The following is a 20,558-nucleotide window of genomic DNA, read 5'->3' as shown; positions in this document are numbered from 1 at the left end:
TTTTTTATGCTTCCCCAAAATTTATTTTGGGGGGAGCATATAGTCGCCGCTTCGTCTGTCCATGCGTGTGTGTGTCTGTCCGTCCGTGCAGAATTTTTGTCCGGGCTATTTCTCAGCAACTAATGACCGGAATTCAATGAAACTTTATGGGAAGCTTCACTACCAAGAGGAGATGTGCATATTATCAGCGGGTTCTGGTCGGATGATTTTTCACAGAGTTATGGCCCTTTGAAATTTTCTATAAAAAAATTATTTTCCCCCCAACTACTGTGCCCTCAAGACGTTTCCTTTTATCTGAATATATAGTGCAATATTGTGGAAAAAAACAAATTTGGGGAGCATCACCTGTCTCCGACGGTTTCTTGTTTTTTTAAATCGAAGAAAATGCTTATTTTAGAAATTCAGCTGACGACCTTTTTAGCAGACGACAAATTTCCATGCATGCAAAGGGTTAATGGCTAGTTTTCTTGAAAGACAATACATTGTTTCTGACGTTGCATTTCAGACAGGCCTAGAATTGTGGCAGGTCAAGCATAAAATTATTACTACATTACCTGCCAAGAACCATTTTGGTATACAATCGAATAATCTCCATCCAATCTGTAAATAGAGTATTGGTTCTGACGGGCAATAACCAATAAACTGGAAAAACAGCGACTGGTACAAATTAAGGCTGCCTGCAATGTCTGGTTGACATGCTTGATCATTAAAACTCATGGTGCTGTCCTTATATAAGAAGTGGCTTTTATTTCAAATCTCTGTGGTAGAAAGTTGCTCAATCTGTCTAGAGTACTTGAAATTTCATTTTCTTGCATGTTTTTGGTAAGGCTTTTTACAAGTTTGCATAGGACCACTACGTTTGCTGGTAAATTGATGTCCAAAGTTTTCAATGTTGAAAAACAACAACTTTCTATTTTCAAATTTCGAATATTCTTTATCAGAAGCATTAATGGCTAATGACTTCATTAATTTAAGAGTAATTTCACTTCGTTTTTCGAAAAATTTAACAAATTTTTAGAATGTTAAAAATGGAATGTACTTCTATGTAAATTTTGAATGATTTTGCATGTATGTTGTAACATAGTGATAAGAAGCTTGTCCAAGCAAGTGGCCTTCGAATTCTAAGGCTTAAAAATATTCAATTCCACATAATATCAGACATTCCTAAAAGTGCCGGACCGTCGGACCTGATTGACGTTTTTAAGAAAGGTCCGATTGAAAATGCTATGTTGCTGGTCCGAATGTCCGGTAAATGATAAAAGATCAGAAGTTTATTTATTTTATAGAATTAAAATCTGAAAATAAAAGAAATATGAACATTAAAAATTGCGTCGTATTTCTGTTAACATACATGAAATGTTTCTGCGCATGTGCAACGGAGACACTTCCAAGTAAACATTGTCAATAGTTCTTACGGTTAAACGAACACGTTCTGCAAGTCAGATCGTAATGTAATCGGGGGCATTTACAGTTTGTTCTCGATTAAATTTAAGCTTAGTAGTGCGTTTTTATTGGTTTATATATCTTTGTGGCCAGTTTTTTGAAATGTGTAGTATAATTCTGAGTTATCATGTCATTTCGCGACTGGGAAATAGTTTTCAATTAAATTTTCGTCATACCGATAATTGCTTAGTGCTTTTAAAACTTAGTCTGTTTATTATGCTATTAATATCCAGCATGTGTTCTGTTGTTTTAGGTATATATAGTCAATCTTGTGGATGCGACCACTTGTATTAAGCGACCTTTGTCTTATGCGACCATTATGAAATCCCACGGAGCTTTTTCGCTATATAATGATATTGTATTAAGCGACTTTTGTCTTACGCGACCAGCGACCGCTGATTTGTGTGTATTTTGATGTCCGAATCTTGTATTAAGCGACCACTAGGAGGTAAAAGTGGTTAATCTATCGATCTTTCAGGGACAAATCCGTGTTAATTGTTTATCTAAGCCGATTAGATGTACTGTTACACCTCTGCTTTGTTTTCACAACCATTATGATTATGCTTTGTCTCGTTGACCGGTTCTGACCGGTATTGTTGTAGACTGCGTATCAATTTATTGAGTTGAATAATAGAGGAACGTATTGCGCACAGTCTACAGCTTAAAAAGTTTACTATGTGGAACGTTAAGAGACAATGCCGATTTTTCTCGAGTATAGATAACAGGTGCAGAAACAATGCACTGTACGCGACAAACATTTCCTGAGAAGTGCGGAAAATAAACTATTAATCGGCAACATCTGTCGAAATCCGTACATTACCAATTTGTAATAATGCTAATTAGTAGATATTTGTAAGCCAATCACATTGTTATTTACTTAATAAATTTTCCAACCAGGTCTGATTGTTTGTTTTCAATTGACGTGGTTTAATTTTTTCAGCTCATTATGTATCATAATCGAGTTAGATTTCCTTAAGCGTACATGCAGAAATTAAAATGTCAAAACAAAAAGTGTTAACGTTGAACGAGAAAATTCGGGTTTTGGAATTGTCAAAGAGTATAAGTGCACGTAAAATCGCAGACGAGATTGGAGTCGGAAAAACCCAAATTCAGAACATTCTTAAGCGTAAAGCCGAGGTGCTTGAAGACGTGGAAAATAATGTGTCAGGTGAAAAAAAACGCGCAATATAGAAACGGAAAGAGAAATACATGTGATAATATATCATAGCTTTTGGCTTCTGACATTTATTTCTAGTTTTAGCTGTACACATGTACATGTAGACTGTTACACATTTTTAGCAAAATTCTTTGTTCTTAGGAAAAATATTTCCTTGTCTATGTTGTTTTTGCAAATAAATATGTACACACAATTGATTTATAATAAATGATAATTTATAATAAGTGAAAAATAAAACACATTATAAGTAAAATATTGTTTATGTATTGTGTTTATATTCATTTTATTATAAAAGTTAAAATCATTGTGGATAAAAGAGATAATCCTTCATATAGATTAAAATTGAGGGTAAGCATTCTTCCAGAATGGCCTTTTGTATTCAAAGACCGTTTTATTAAGAGACCACTTTTGATTACTCCCTTGAGTGGTCTCTTAATACAAGATTGACTGTAATTGATTGCTAACAAGTAATCAATGCAATGTGATTCTTGTGTAAAAATAATTTATTCACAATCTTTAGTCATTGTCACAGTCCCTTAAAACTAGTTCTTCTTGAATGCTCTGAGCTTTTATAAGTGCATATGTACATCCCAGCGACCCTGAGTGTCAATAGCTGGGAGTTGTATTATTGCAACTACCTTAAAACTATCAGCAGTGCTTTTTTTCTTAATGTGGGGAAAAGTAAAGGCCTGGCTTCAATTAAAAGGGGAAATATCAACAAAACTGAGAATGGGGGAAAATATTTCCAAGGTAAACTTAACATTTTGGAAATTTGCATGATTTTAATGAAAAAAAAAGATGGGGGAAGGGGCTTTTCTCTTAGGGAAAGAGGCCTATATAAGGCCCCTGCTAAATAAGGAAAAGCCCTGATTAGTATCTGAAAACTTTTGTTTCAATAGCAATTTGCACACCAGTAAACAATAATTGAATTTTCAATCGAGAAATTGCTTTGTTTAAAACAATTTTTTGGTTTGAATATTTTTTCTTTACAATATTGCAAGTGTGTTGTGATTTGTTAGTGTTAAGTGTTGTGTTGCTTTTTTAACATTTAATTTTCCAATAATCATAATGTCAATATATTTGAGTTGGTGATGTGATGTTTCGGTCCTAAGAAGCTCAGTCCGGTCCTGCAAGTTGTCCTGTGGACCAAAAATACTTTTGGGAATGCCTGTAATATATATAGTGTTAAAGTGAAAACTGAAATTCATATCAATTTGATAATAAATATAGTGTCAGTTTTGATTTCTGCTCTTAATGAGGGTCCTATATTTAACTCTATAACTGTGCCTTTTTGTAATATTCCCGCCATTTCCTCTTGTTTCTGAAGTATTTCTTGATTGATTCCAAAGTTTCTGATAAATGGCAATGTTCATGATTAATTTCCATGACTGATCTTCATGCTCCAAAGTTAATTAAGAACCGAACCAAACCATGCAAGATGTTAGATTTTCTCTGCATAAGATAGAACTGCAGTTCATTTAATAAAATATAGGAATTGCCCTTAACGTCTGGCCTTTTGTTATTTATGATGATGCGGCTTCCAGACCCTAGATTTTGCGTGATTTTACAAAATGTATGTGACTGTTGAATGATTATTGCCTGACCACCAATGGCAGAAGCCAGTTTTCGGGACATTGATTTCACATTCATCACGCTGGACATTAGCTACAGTTCTATGTAAATAAGTCTGATGTGTTGTACCACTCTCTTATTAACCCTTTGCACGCTGGGAAATGTTGTCTGCTAAAATGTCGTCTGCTGAATTTCTAAAATTAGCTTTTTTTTCAAAGAATATTATCAGAATAGCAAACAGTTTGGATCCTGATGAGACACATGTTCTGTGGCGTCTCATCTGAATCCAAACTGTTTGCAAAGGCCTTCAAAATTAGGTTCCAGCACTGAAAGAGTTAAATGTGTGAGATGGACATCTACAATGCAAGTGCTATATAGCTTTTGGGTTAGCTCAGTGGTTGGTAAAGGTGCTTTTCACTCGGGCGACCTGGGCTCAAAACCTACTCCCAAAAGCATGTGAGTTTGGTTGGTGGTCACCATACCGGAGAGATTGGATTCCTTCCACCCCACAACACGAAATTTGAAAATCTTTCAAAAACAACTAAAAAGCTCGGCGATAAATCAAAATTCTTCCCAGCTTTCGTGAGTCTAGTAAGAAAATAAGGTAGGAGTGCTGGGACAAACTCCGGGTCCACTCATAATGCTGCGTGAGGCATGTCTGGACCATACAAACTTCACAGAACATGCATTCTAGTGAAATGTTTTATATATTAAGTTGTCACCATAACCATCCATGATTTGTTTATGGCTAGCCTTCATTCTTGATTGGACAAAAACAAGACCATCAGCTCAGTAATGTTACTGTAGGCATTAATTGCCAGAGAGCGAGGTATTGAATTTGATTGGTAAATGCTTTGTGTGGTTATTAACTGACTAATTGATTGCAAAACTGATTTGAATCGAATTGAATGAATGAATAGCTTTGTTTATCAACTCAGAATGTGACACTGTAGAGTAGTTTTCAGCGTTTACTACTTGATGCGTCTCTAAGTTAAAAAGAAGATTATGTCAGAAATTTCTGAACATTTGTGGTGTTAATAAGTTACATGTTCAGCACTTTTTTTAAATTTAAGTGTAATTATTACAGCTGCAAGGCCTTGTCTACTTTAGTGTGAAATAACTTAAACTATAGACTCCACGCATGTCTTGTTGTTTTGTATTTGAACTTCAGTGCTATGAGATTTTTTGCAAGAGTCTCTATCTGTAGCAGTTCATCTTTGTCTATATACAAATCCATAAGTTTGAAAATTATTGGAACATAGGTATGACTCTGTATTGGTATCCATAACCAATATCTCTTCCCTTTTAAGTGTGTCTGTACTGAAGTGCTTGTTTTGCTATTATACGCAGATAGGCACATTATATTTCCTTAAATGTAAACATTGACCCATTGTTGGTAGATAAGGCCACGACTTTTATATTTCTTGGTTTACAAAACCGCCGACCCTAATTTTTGGAAAATGGGAAAAAAAATAAAATCGGAAAATCGTCTTTTTTTAAAATATTTTATTCCCGACCGCACTTCAAAATGAGCGAAATGAGAAAAAAACGATCCGGTTTGAGTACGGTTGCGAATAAAATCAAGTAAGTACAATCAACGATTGGTTCACATATATTGCAGAGATCGGGATATTTTTCAATGTGACACATTATGTACCAGTCCTTTTATGGGCACTTCTCAAAATTTATTTCGGGTAAAAATTACAGACAATAAAAAAATCAGCGTCAGTCAAATGTCGACCCCATCAAAATTTATTTCCGTGTCTGTGACGCAACTATATTGTTTAACATGTTAATTATATTAAACAAACCCGATAGTATTTGATAATAAGTATAAATAATCCAATAAAACACTGCCATTATTTACGATATATGTGTTTAGGAATTTTGTAAACACGTCCGCCATAGTTTATAGGAACTGTACAGAAAGTTTGGAAATCGGAACAAATCTGTATATCTCGGAAAATCATTGATAAATGTATTTGTCGTTTCAATGCTTAGGGCCGAGTAATTTCGGCAAATCGGAACTCAACTTGTGTAAAACACTAGCTCAATTAACCGTTAAACTCCGCCTCCGTTCTCTGCAAAAGATTCGAAGGCGGAGCTATGCACGTGCTTTTATTAAATTGGAGGATTGCAATTGAGAAACAAACACACGATTGGTTCGGCATGTTGATTGCTAGACAAAGGAAGCCAATTTTTTCGGCGCGAAATTTGTCGCTTTATTGCTTCCGACAGAAAGCGGCTTTCCTTTGATGACGTCAAACTGTCAATTTACACAGACTGCACATTTTCGGAAGACTTTAACTGACTCCTTGTTTACAATTCCAGTAAAAAAAAACACTTGCTAACATTAAACTTTGGATTAAATTATCAAAATAAAGCAAAAGCGAAGTTGACAAATATGATTAAATTAATTCGCGTCAGTTCAAATAAGACGTTTTGCGTAGTAAATCAACGAGTTTTCATGACAACAACAACTTTGACAAACATTACCGCGACGACGCATGGATCGATCTACCTCGATTTTTTTTCATGTACGATCTCATAAGTCGAGTAAGAGCAAACACATACCGGGTAATTTGTGTATGAGTAGTTTATCTTATATAAGATTTATGCAACGGGCATCGCATTGCGTAATGGTGCGCATCCAATTATGGAAATGAAGCGCAGTTTTTCGTTTTAATGGGAGAAGAACGCATGTCATGTAATGGAGTGTTTAAAATTGCCTGATGTTACATAAGGTGCTGTTAGGACTCATTTCATTTGAAGATATAGATGTGTTTCATTGCATAATTTGATTTTTGTCTCTGTGTTAAGGTTATAATAGATATGTTGTCTTTGTTCTGATGTTATTAGCATTAACTTTTTTTTCCAATGATGTTTTTTTTTTTTTTTTTTTTTTTTTCGACCGCCCGATGTACCATTTTCAAAATAATTTTTGTAAACCAATAAAAAAAAAAGTCGTGGCCTAAAGGTTATTTACATGATGAAAAAACAACAACATTTTTTTTTAACATACATCAGTACGTAATCTCTGGCTACCAATGGCTCTTAGACTTGCAGATTCTTGGCCAATGAGCCCCTAGACGAAAAGTAACGTGTCCACCTTGAAGCAAATAGTCCCAAACTCCCATTTCTGAAAGCTATCATGTAGTTATAATAGTGAAAAGAAAGAAAGATTTCAATAACAATATTAAGCTTTCAACTTTTATTAATCTCTTAATGCTTGTGAACAGTAAACATCACACCTTGAAATATATGTGTTTTTCTCTGAATTGCCAGCTGTAACTACTGAAGTTGATATACTGTTTTTGTATAAGGTCAAGGTACCTTTTTGAAGGCATTACACTTATGAAAGTAAAGTAGCGATGACTTTCATTGGGGACTCCTTACCTTAATGAGTGCTATTTGAAAACATGCTTATGACCGTCTGTATAAAGCCCTAACCCTTACTTCAGCCAATCTGTAAGATTTTCTGCATTCATTGTTCCTCATTCAGATAAACATCACAACAACATTGACTTATACCTTATATGATCCATACTCATCATGATTTGCATATGTGTTAACGGATTCTTTTAAGCAATACGACAGGAGGGTGGGACGCACATAATTCAAAAGTATGTGTCTACAGCGATAATGGTGTGTTAGTGACGAGGGATGCATGGCTAGATTATTCAATCATACATAGATATTTATGCCCCACTTCGAAGAAGAGGGGGTATATTGTTTTGCACATGTCGGTCAGTCTGTCGGTCCGTCGGTCCGTCCTCCAGATTGTTTCCGGATGATAACTCAAGAACGCTTAGGCCTAGGATCATGAAACTTCATAGGTACATTGATCATGACTGTCAGATGACCCCTATTGATTTTCAGGTCACTAAGTCAAAGGTCAAGGTCACAGTGACTCGAAATAGTAAAATGATTTCTGGATGATAACTCAAGAATGCTTAGGCCTAGGATCTTGAAACTAAATAGGTACATTGGTCATGACTGGCAGATGACCCCTATTGATTTTCAGGTCACTAGGTCAACATTCAAGGTCACAGTGACTAGAAATAGTAAAATGGTTTCCGGATGATAACTCAAGAATGCTTACGCCTAGGATCATACAACTTCATAGGAACATTGATCATGACTGGCAGATGACCCCTAGTGATTTTCAGGTCACTAGGTCAAAGGTCAAGGTCACAGTGACTAGAAACAGTGAAATAGTTTCCGGATGATAACTCAAGAATGCTTACGCCTAGGATCATGAAACTTCATAGGAACATTAATCATGACTGGCAGATGACCCCTATTGATTTTCAGGTCACTAGGTCAAAGGTCAAGGTCACAGTGACTCTAAATAGTAAAATGATTTCCGGATGATAACTCAAGAATGCTTACACCTAGGATCATTAAACTTCATAGGTTCATTGATCATGACTGGCGGATGACCCCTAATAATTTTCAGGTCACTAGGTCAAAGGTCAAGGTCACAGTGATTCGAACAGTAAAATGGTTTCCGGGTGATAACTCAAGAATAATTAGGCATAGGATCATGAAACTTCATAGGTACATTGATCATGACTGGCAGATGCCCCCTATTGATTTTCAGGTCACTAGGTAAAAGGTCAAGGTCACAGTGACAAAAAACATATTCACACAATGGCTGCCACTACAACTGACAGCCCATATGGGGGGCATGCATGTTTTACAAACAGCCCTTGTTATTTGTGTTTTTATGACACATAATTGGGTGATCATGTTGTTGTTAAATGGTTACAAGTTGAATAGAATTTCGGTATCATTGAATACGTTATGCATGTTATCAGGTATCTGGAAAAACCGGGCTTTATTCATAGCAGAGCTCAAGTGTATTATGAAAGTGTTATTATGTTTGTAAAGGCGGGGAATGATGTCAAGTAATGACGTAAATAAATAAGCAGTTTAACATAATTTCTAAACGTTGTGAACAATTCAGTACTAAAAACTAATCTGTGTCTCAGACGAGAGTTGTGGTATGGCATTCAAATTGTGAATTTTTATTTTACACAACTACATATTTAAGCAGCAGTGGTCTTGTAATGGGCATCAGGGCTTAACACTAACTTTTTTTTCAACTAGCCCATTCGGGCTAGTAAATGCAGAACCTACTAGCCCTGACCAATCTTTCATGTGCCCCGACCAAAGTATTATCACAACCTTTATATTTATGCCCCCCTTCGAAGAAGAGGGGGTATATTGATTTGCTCATGTCGGTCTGTCGGTCGGTCGATCGGTCTGTCCGTCCACCAGGTGGTTGTCAGACGATAACTCGAGAACCCTTGGGCCTAGGATCATGAAACTTCATAGGTACATTGATCATGACTCGCAGATGACCCCTATTGATTTTGAGGTCAATAGGTCAAAGGTCAAGGTCACGGTGACCAGAAATAGTAAAATGGTTTTTGAATGATAACTCAAGAACGCATACGCCTAGGATCATGAAACTTCATGGGTAGATTGATCATGACTTGCAGATGACCACTATCGATTTTGAGGTCACTAGGTCAAAGGCCAAGGTCACGGTGACCCGAAATAGTAAAATGGTTTCCGGATGATAACTCAAGAACGCATACGCCTAGGATCATGAAACTTCATGGGTAGATTGATCATGACTTGCAGATGACCACTATCGATTTTGAGGTCACTAGGTCAAAGGTCAAGGTCACGGTGACCCGAAATAGTAAAATGGTTTTCGGATGATAACTCAAGAACGTTTACGCCTAGGATCATGAAACTTCATAGGTAGATTCAGATCATGACTCGCAGATGACCCCTATTGATTTTGAGGTCACAAGGTCAAGGTCACGGTCACCCGAAATAGTAATATGATTTTCGGATGATAACTCAAGAACGCTTTTGCCTAGGATCATGACACTTCATAGGTACATTAATCGTGACCCGCAGATGACCCCTATTGATTTTCAGGTCACTAGGTCAAAGGTCAAGGTCACAGTGACAAAAATCGTATTCACACAATGGCTGCCACTACAACGGAAAGCCCGTATGGGGGGCATGCATGTTTTACAAACAGCCCTTGTTATCATTTAACTTGTATTTTCTTGTGCGTGGAGATGTGCAATTATGATTCAATCATTCTTATTAGCTTGCCTTACTAATGCTAATGAATTCAATATTCATCTACTTAAGACATGTCCCCCACTATAGTAGTGGGGGACATATTGTTTTTGCCCTGTCTGTTGGTCTGTCTGTTTGCGCCAACTTTAACATTTTGCAATAACTTTTGCTATATTGAAGATAGCAACTTCATATTTGGCATGCATGTGTATCTCATGAAGCTGCACATTTTGATTGGTGAAAGGTCAAGGTCATCCTTCAAGGTCAGAGGTCAAATATATGTGGCCAAAATCGCTCATTTTATGAATACTTTTGCAATATTGAAGATAGCAACTTGATATTTGGCATGCATGTGTATCTCATGGAGCTGCACATTTTGAGTGGTGAAAGGTCAAGGTCAAGGTCATCCTTCAAGGTCAGAGCATGTTACTGGGACATTGGCTAGCCCGGACCTAGGTACAGGCAGTGAATGTTCGAACATGCCTTTGTGTTAAGCCCTGGGCATGGTAAAAACATACACATTTTATGAAAGAAGTAGGAATGATAAAAAAGCATCCATATATTATAATTTTATCATATAAGGTGCTACACATGAAAATGTTTTGATCTATATTTACTTCAAAATTGCTAAATCGAGCAAATAAGCTAGAACTAATGGCATCATACCAATTATGTTTGCCTGTTTTGCCAATTAATATCAAAATTACATGTCTTCTATATCATGATAACAGCATGGTGGAAAATAAATTACTATCTAAAATCCATGTTTCCTGTGAGATTTTAACGTTTGTACCTTAACTCCCCTAACATGTTTTATTCCTGGTTATCTTTTAGGATTACTATAGTGACATATAATTACAGTTATTTATTTTATCCTGTTTTTCAGCACTGGTTGGATCCAACAAAGACTGTGTACAGACAGTTGAAAGGTAAGGACTTGCATGACTGTTATCTCATCAGCAGAAAATAGTAAACAAGTCTTTGAAATATTGTGTGGTGTCAAGACCTAAATAGCAAAGCTGAACTGTGATACTTAACCCTTTGCATGCTGGGAAATTTGTCGTCTGCTAAAATGTCTTCTGCTGAATTTCTAAAATTAGCATTTTCTTCGATTTTTTTCAAAGAATTCTATCAGAATAGCAAACAGATTGGATCCAGATGAGACGCCATGTTCTGTGGCGTCTCATCTGGATCCAAACTGTTGGCAAAGGCCTTCAAAATTTGGTTCCAGCACTGAAAGGGTTAAAGTGTGTCATGTGTAAATTTGTCTTATGTTGCCAGCTTAGGTCAGCTACTGTGTCTGCTTTTGAGACCACTTAACCTATTTCGACTTACTAGCGGACAGCTTACCTTCTGACAACTTTAACTTTAGGAATGCTTTTGACCTGTGATGATGCAAATTTGTTAAGTGGTTTCTTGGGTGAAATAGAAGACGCCTATTGATTTTGAGGTCTCCATGTCAAAAGTCAAGGTAAAAGGAATTAGTGAAATTGAAGACCCCTATTGATTTTAAGGTATCCATGTCAAAAGTCAAGGTCAAAGGAATTAGAAACAGGAATCAGTACACTTACTAACTGTCATGAGGGGACTGGGCAGGCAAAGTTAGGTAACTCTGGCATGCATTTTGACAGAATTATGTGCCCTTTTTATACATAGAAAATTGAAAATTTTGGTTAAGTTTTGTGTTAAGGTCCATTTTATTCCTTAAGTATCAAACCTATTGCTTTCATACTTGCAATACTTACTAACTATCATAAGGGGACTGTGCAGGCAAAGTTATGTAACTCTGACTGACATTTTGACAGAATTATGTGCCCTTTTTATACTTAGAAAATTGAAAATTTGGTTAAGTTTTGTGTTTAGGTCCACTTTATTCCAATAGTATCAAAGCTATTGCTTTCATACTTGCAACACTTATTAACTATCATAAGGGGACTGTGCAGGCAAAGTAATGTAACTCTGACTGGCATTTGGACGGAATTATGGGCCCTTTATACTTAGAAAATTGAAAATTTGGTTAAGTTTTGGGTTTTGGTCCACTTTACCCCTAAAGTATCAAAGATATTGCTTTCATACTTGGAACACTCGCAAACTATCATAAGGGGACAGTAAATGGACAAGTTGCATAACTCTGGTTGTCATTTTTACAGAATTATGGCCCTTTTTATGTCCCCCACTATAGTAGTGGGGGACATATTGTTTTTGCCCTGTCTGTTGGTCTGTCTGTTGGTCTGTTTGCGCCAACTTTAACATTTTGCTATAACTTTTGTTCTATTGAAGATAGCAACTTCATATTTGGCATGCATGTGTATCTCATGAAGCTGCACATTTTGAGTGGTGAAAGTTCAAGGTCAAGGTCATCCTTCAAGGTCAGAGGTCAAATATATGTGGCCAAAATCACTCATTTTTTGAATGCTTTTGCAATATTTAAGATAGCAACTTGATATTTGGCATGCATGTGTATCTCATGGAGCTGCACATTTTGAGTGGTGAAAGGTCAAGGTCATCCTTCAAGGTCAGAGGTCAAATATATGTGGCCCAAATCGCTTATTTTATAAATACTTTTGCAATATTGAAGATAGCAACTTGATATTTGGCATGTATGTGCATCTCATGGAGCTGCACATTTTGAGTGGTGAATGGTCAAGGTCAAGGTCATCCTTCAAGGTCAGAGGTCAAATATATGTGGCCCAAATCACTTATTTTATGAATACTTTTGCAATATTGAAGATAGCAACTTGATATTTGGTATCTCATGGAGCTGCACAAGGTCAAGGTCATCCTTCAAGGTCAAACATCATATAGGGGGACATTGTGTTTCACAAACACATCTTGTTTTACTTAGTAGCTTTGAATATATGGTTAAATTTTGTGTTTCGATCCACTTTACTTCTAAAGTATCAAGGCTATTGCTTTCAAACTTCAAATACTTTCATGCTATCATGAGGTTACTGTACCTGGCAAGTTGAATTTTACCTTGACCTTTGAATGACCTTGACTCTCAAGGTCAAATTATTAAATTTTGCTAAAATTGCCATTTCTTCTTTATTTATGATTAGATTTGATTGATACTTTGACAAAACAACTCTTACCTGACATACCACAATAGACTCCACCCAAACCATCCCTTCAATTTTTTTTGGGGGGAAACGGTCAAAAACACAAATATTTATCCCCCCCCCCATTTTTGTTCACATTTTTGGAAGATAATGTAATAAATGACCACACCCCCACACTAAACACCCCTCTTCACTCATCCCCTCCCTCTTTTGTGATTGAAATTGAGAGTCCCTTCACCTATAAAAAGGAAAATAGATTAGCGGTCTGCACCCGCAAGGCGGTGCTCTTGTTCATATTGGTATAAGGCTGTATGGGGAAAAAAAGAAGATTCTTTTTTACAGGTCACCAGGTGAAAGGTTACGGTCAAATTAGCTTGTATTAAGAAATTGATTTCTTCGTGAAATCTAGAGAATCCTTTTACATACGATCATCGTAATTATAAATTTTGAGGTCAACAGATAAAAAGTCAAGGTAACAGAGGCTTGTAACAGGAATTTGTTTCCTGACAATATTTTGAATGCATTGATCCACAATAAGAGCTTTAAATTGCAAAATAAATGATAACACATTCTTCAAAAAAATAATAAAGCTCAGTTTGGTGTCATATATGTTCTATGACAATATCTATTGGTGCTTTAAAAAGATAAATCAAATTATTCGATTTGGGTCAAACTTGCAGCATCCTTTCCTGTCACCTTGCAATATCCCAGCTTAAGTGTCCATGGGATCTAATGTTTTTTTGTTTATTTAGGGTCTACTGTCACAGAAACTTGAATTGAACAGCAACTAATAAATGTCAGTTATTTTGTAGACAGCATTTTGGAAATGCAAATATTCTGCATAACGTGGATCAAACAACAATGTGATTATTTAAGATCCCATCACTTCAGATAAAAACCTTATGAATTCAAAAGGCATAGTTCCAGCCACAGGAAATGTAATTTATGTCCTGTTCAGAATTTGTGACAGAAGTCATTGTGTGTGAAAGAGAATGTAAATGAGCTGCAAGTTGGGTAAATGGAGCCTAATGCATGTGTGTAAAGTGTCGCCCAGATTAGCCTGTGCAGTCTGCATCACTTCAGTAAAATTAACGATCGGTTAAAAAATGAGAAGTCAAATCCATGGAAAAAATTCCCAGGAAACAAAAACTGTTTTATTGATTGAATGTGCTGTGTTGTAAATCTTGAATTCATCCAGCTTAAGGTTACACACATTTAATTGATATGGTATATGCACTCAGCGAGAGTTCAATTTCGGAACAAAATGGCCGCAATTTTCCATGGTTTTGGGATTTTTTTCAGACGGCAATGGGACATTTGTCATTGTTGATTGGGAAAGTACCATTCACCAGTACTTTATGAAGAAGGAAAAAAGTTGCTAGGTATTCAAATACCTTGCATATCAGTTTAGTATTCACCATTATCAATTTGAAATCAACTTAAGTTTCTAAGGGTTTTGTGTAGAAATATAAAGTATACTGGTACATGTACATAGATCTTTTACAGCAAGTACATAATGACTGAATTGTAAAAGTAGTTTTACTTAGAGGAGCCTCTTGTTTTTGCAACAAACACCATCCATTAACCCATTTAAGCCTAGTGGACTCTCCCATCCTTTTAAATTGGATCAATTTATTTCCAAAATAAGGGATGTCTAGTATATTTATTTCTATATTTAGAATATTTCTTACAGAAATTCCTTAACGCAAACAGCACAGACCCTGATGAGACGCCGCATCATGCGGAGTCTCATCAGGGTCTACGGGCGGAAATAGTGTGTTTTAATGTTCAACTTTATGACAGGCTCTCATATCCCATACATTATGGCCCTGTCTGTGTCTGTATTCCAAAAAGCCTGTTGTTACATATGAAATACCACCGGGAATTCACATGATATAGCTGATGTTTCAAAATGGCTTCCAAATGCTTAAGGAATGATTGCAGTGACAGTCTGTGTCTACCAACTTTGAATAATGACCCTCTCGGGTTGTTCTTGTAGTGGAAAGACTTCTGAGCAAGTCTGAAATCTGCTTGTTTGTTCTTTTTAATTTGACAGAGATAAATGAAATTTTTGTATTGAAACAACACTGTCTTATTTATTCAAAAGTTTTTGTGTTGGCAAAAAATGCCAACAAAATGACATATTGAAAATTTGGCTTGATATCAAAACAGATGTAAAGCCTCAAGCATGGGTAACAAGCTATTGTTTTTTTTTGTTATTTATTTATTTGTTTGATGCCTTGTCAAATATCACATTTTTTTTTAATCTAAATGTGTATTGTAGCCACATTTGATAAATTAAAAATATAAATATAAATATCCTTTACTTATTTTTCACAGTCCACATTAAAATAGTCATAAACTTGATTTTGTTTATTAGAAATAATTGATGCTGTTTTTAGTGTACAAATAAAATTACAGCAAATTACGCATTGTACATGTATGTAAAGTAAATTTTTCTTCAATCAAATAATTCTAAAATAAATTTAATAATTTCTGAAAAAGGTAATATTTTTCTATTATGTAATCATTCAAAGAATACAATATTACTGCACAATACTCACTCACAGATGAATATGTCTGGTTATATTTTTATGTCTCAGGGGCATCTTGTGACAAAACTTTATAGAGAACTACTATATAACATGCAACATATCAAGTATTAAACCTGTGAAACTTACGAATTATGGGTAGTATGCTAATAGTTCATATAACACTCATGAAGTCATATCTTATTGAAAAAGGGGCATATTTTCTGTTATTTTAAAATTAACTCATGAACAGCTCTATATAATAAGTAACAGACCCTAAAAGAATTAAAGTTGTATGGTAAACAAAGAGAATGCCTGCACACAAGTTTGTGTCTGCTGACAGACAGACAGACAGATGGACAAACAGACATAGAGCAGACAGATGGACAGACATAAAGCAGACAGACAGACAGACATAGAGCAGACAGACAGACACACATAGAGCAGACAGACAGACATAGAGCAGACAGACAGACATAGAGCAGACAGATGGACAGACAGACAAAGAGCAGACAGATGGACAGACAGACATAGAGCAGACAGACGGACAGACAAACATAGAACAGACAGATGAACAGACAGACATAGAGCAGACAGATGGACAGACAGACATAGAGCAGACAGATGGACATACAGACATAGAGCTGACAGACGGACAGACAGACATAGAGCAGACAGATGGACAGACAGACATAGAGCAGACAGACGGACAGACAGACATAGAGCAGACAGATGGACAGACAGATGGACAGACAGACAAAGAGCAGACAGACAGACAGACAGACATAAAGCAGACAGACAGACATAGAGCAGACAGACATAGAGCAGACAGACGGACAGACAGACATAGAGCAGACAGATGATCAGACAGACATAGAGCAGACAGATGGACAGACAGACATAGAGCAGACAGATGGACAGACAGACATAGAGCAGACAGACAAACAGACAGACATTGATCAGACAGATGAACAGACAGACATAGAACAGACAGATGGACAGACAGACATAGAGCAGACAGATGGACAGACATACATAGAGCAGACAGACGGACAGACAGACATAGAGCAGACAGACGGACATAGAGCAGACAGACAGACAGACATAAAGCAGACAGATGGACAGACAGACATAGAGCAGACAGACAGACAGACATAGAGCAAACAGACAGACATAGAGCAGACAGACAAACATAGAGCAGACAGATGGACAGACAGGCATAGAGCAGACAGAAGGACAGACATACATAGAACAGACAGATGGACAGACAGACATAGAGCAGACAGATAGACAGACACACATGGAGCAGACAGATGGACAGACAGACATAGAGCAGACAGATGGACAGACAGACATAGAGCAGACAGATGGACAGACAGACATAGACACATAGAAATCCGGATTTCAAGGCACCAGGGTCACTTTTGAGATCAATAAAAATTCAAAGAGTTTTGCGGTGGGGGGGGGGGGGGGGGGGGGGGGGGGGGGGGGGGGGTTTGGAGCGAATCTTTGTTAATGTCTGTTCTACAGAAGGCAATTACTGCGTCAACATCATAAAATTTATTAGTATTTATTCTGTGAATTCTCCAATCGAATGCGCCAAGTATCAACAAAGCTTTTATCAACATGGAGTTTCGACGAAAACAATCCCAATTTTTAAGGTAAATTTTGACCACAATACCTATGTTTAGAAGCTTATAAACGTAATTATTTTTTAGCTCATCTATTTTTTGAAAAAAAATTATGAACTATTGTCATCACCTTGGCGTCGGCGTCGGCGTTGGCGTCCGGTTAAGTTTTGCGTTTAGGTCCACTTTTCTCAGAAAGTATCAATGCTATTGCATTTAAACTTGGTACACTTACTTACTATCATGAGAGGACTTGGCAGGCAAAGTTAGATAACTCTGGCATGCAATTTGACAGAATTATGTGCCCTTTTTATACTTAGAAAATTGAAAATTTTGGTTAAGTTTTGCGTTTAGGTCCAGTTTTCTCAGAAAGTATCAATGCTATTGCATTCAAACTTGGTACACTTACTTACTATCATGAGGGGACTGGGCAGGCAAAGTTAGATAACTCTGGCGTGCATTTTGACAGAATTATGTGCCCTTTTTATACTTAGAAAATTGAAAATTTTGGTTAAGTTTTGTGGTTAGGTCCATTTTATTCCGTAAGTATCAAAGCTATTGCTTTCATACTTGCAACACTTACTAACTATCATAAGTGGACTGTGCAGGCAAAGTAATGTAACTCTGACTGGCATTTTGACAGAATTATGTGCCCTTTTTATACTTAGAGAATTTAAAATTTGGTTAAGTTTTGTGTTTAGGTCCACTTTATTCCTACAGTATCAAAGCTATTGCTTTCATACTTGCAACACTTATTAACTATCATAAGGGGACTGTGCAGGCAAAGTTATGTAACTCTGACTGGCATTTGGACGGAATTATGGGTCCTTTATACTTAGAAAATTTGGTTAAGTTTTGTGTTTTGGTCCACTTTACCACTAAAGTATCATAGATATTGCTTTCATACTTGGAACACTCGCAAATTATCATAAGGGTACAGTAAAAGGACAAGTTGCATAACTCTGGTTTTTATTTTTACGGAATTATGGCCCTTTTTTGACTTAGTAACTTTGAATATATGGTTAAATTTTGTGTTTCGATCCACATTACTTCTTAACTATTAAGGCTATTGCTTTCAAACTTCAAATACTTTCATGCTATCATGAGGTTCCTGTACCTGGCAAGTTGAATTTTACCTTGACCTTTGAATGACCTTGACTCTCAAGGTCAAATTATTAAATATTGCTAAAATTGCCATAACTTCTTTATTTATGATTAGATTTGATTGATACTTTGCAAAACTACTCTTACCTGACATACCACAATAGACTCCACCCAAACCATCCCCCGTACTCTCCCCCCCCCTCCCCCCCCCCCAAATCCCCCCCCCCCTATTTTTTTTTATTTTTTTTTTTAAGATCATCTCACAAATGACCACAACAACCCTCACACTATAACCGCCCACCCCCACCCCCCCCCCCCCCCCCCCCCCCCGAAATTATTTTTTTTGAAACTGTTAAAAAACAAAAAGATTTATTTTTATTTTTTATGTTTGAAATACCGTCCAACCATTGCATCGTAGAATCCCCCCCTCTCCCCCCACCCGAATCCCCCCCCCCCACCCCCCGCTAATTTTTTTTTTTTTTTTTTTTTTTTTTTTTTTTAAGATCATCTCACAAATGACCACCACACCCTCACACTATACCCCCCACCCCACCCCACCCTCCCAAATTTCTTTTTTTTTTTTAACGGTTAAAAAACACAAATTTTTATTTTTATTAATTTATGTTTGAACTACCGTTTAACCATCGCACCCAAGAATCCCCACCACCCATCACCCCCCCCCCCCCCCCCCCCCCCCCCCCCGATTTATTTATTTTTTCGCATTTTTGGAAAATAATGTAATGAATGTCCTCACCCCCACACTATACACTCCTCTTCACTCCACCCCTCCCTCCTTTGTGATTGAAAATGAGAGTCCCTTCACCTTTAAAAAGATAATAGAAAATATATGAGCGGTCTGCACCCGCTAGGCGGTGCTCTTGTTATTTTTTTATTGTTTCTTTACATAAATGATTCATTTGATAAACGGTTACATTGGAACAAAGAAAAACGATCGTGAATCTTACTTTGCGTAAAAGGGTGGATGTGGGGTGGTAAATTTAGCCACTCGATGAATAATTTATGATTAGGTTTTCTTGTAAAAGCATCAGTTTTTAGATGAAAATCGTTCATGTTATGTATATTTATGTAATATTCTTTAGTGCTGTTTATATTACGGGCTGAGGTCGTACTTTTAAGTGATTATTTTTTTTACAAAATATTTGGTTAATGTAATATATGTTGAAAATTATATAAGTAAATTCTTGGAAAAAAATCTTTCTTTTGCTATAACAAAATGCATTTAAAACTGCTTGGAAATGCAATATAGACGGGTCTGAAAATGATTAAAATCGTCCGGGGCTTTGCCCCCTCTGGTCAACCTTAAAGAGCCCTGCCCCATTACCCTGGCTGCTGGTGGCCTGCGCACCCCCAGGCTCCCGGCTTTTTTTCAGGATTGGCAATCTGGTCCTGTTATGACCCCTGCATAGAGCAGACAGATGGACAGACAGACATAGAGCAGACAGATGGACAGACAGACATAGAACAGACAGATGGACAGACAGACATAGAGCAGACAGATGGACAGACAGACATAGAGCAGACAGATGGACAGACGGACATAGAGCAGACAGACAGACATAGAACAGACAGATGGACAGACAGACATAGAGCAGACAGATGTACAGACAGACATAGAACAGACAGATGGACAGACAGACATAGAGCAGACAGATGGACAGACAGACATAGAGCAGACAGGCAGACATAGAGCAGACAGATGGACAGACAGACATAGAGCAGACAGACAGACATAGAACAGACAGATGGACAGATAGACATAGAGCAGACAGATGGACAGACAGACATAGAACAGACAGATGGACAGACAGACCTAGAGCAGACAGATGGACAGAACGACATAGAGCACCCAGGCAGACGGCCATCATGATTTACTCAAAGCTTATAATTGAAGAACTGAGAGGGTTGTCATTTCTGG

At 36.9% G+C, this 20,558-nt stretch overlaps 1 protein-coding gene across 6 annotated transcripts in view; it reads left to right on the top strand.

Moving 5' to 3' along the window:
• The window catches only part of LOC127871552 (FERM domain-containing protein 5-like), a 181,783-nt gene that overhangs the window by 42,012 nt on the left and 119,213 nt on the right, over window positions 1–20,558 (top strand). For all 6 annotated transcript variants that reach the window (XM_052414593.1, XM_052414595.1, XM_052414594.1 and 3 more), the window contains exon 3: window positions 11,187–11,229. In XM_052414593.1, the coding sequence (XP_052270553.1) occupies window positions 11,187–11,229 (43 nt within the window). The remainder of the gene's footprint in view (window positions 1–11,186; window positions 11,230–20,558) is intronic.

Source organism: Dreissena polymorpha, chromosome 3 (genome assembly GCF_020536995.1).
Source record: "Dreissena polymorpha isolate Duluth1 chromosome 3, UMN_Dpol_1.0, whole genome shotgun sequence".
Classification (NCBI taxonomy): Eukaryota; Metazoa; Mollusca; class Bivalvia; order Myida; family Dreissenidae; genus Dreissena; species Dreissena polymorpha.
The sequence above is the reverse complement of the archived record's forward strand: the minus strand, read 5'-3'. Positions and strand labels throughout refer to the sequence as shown.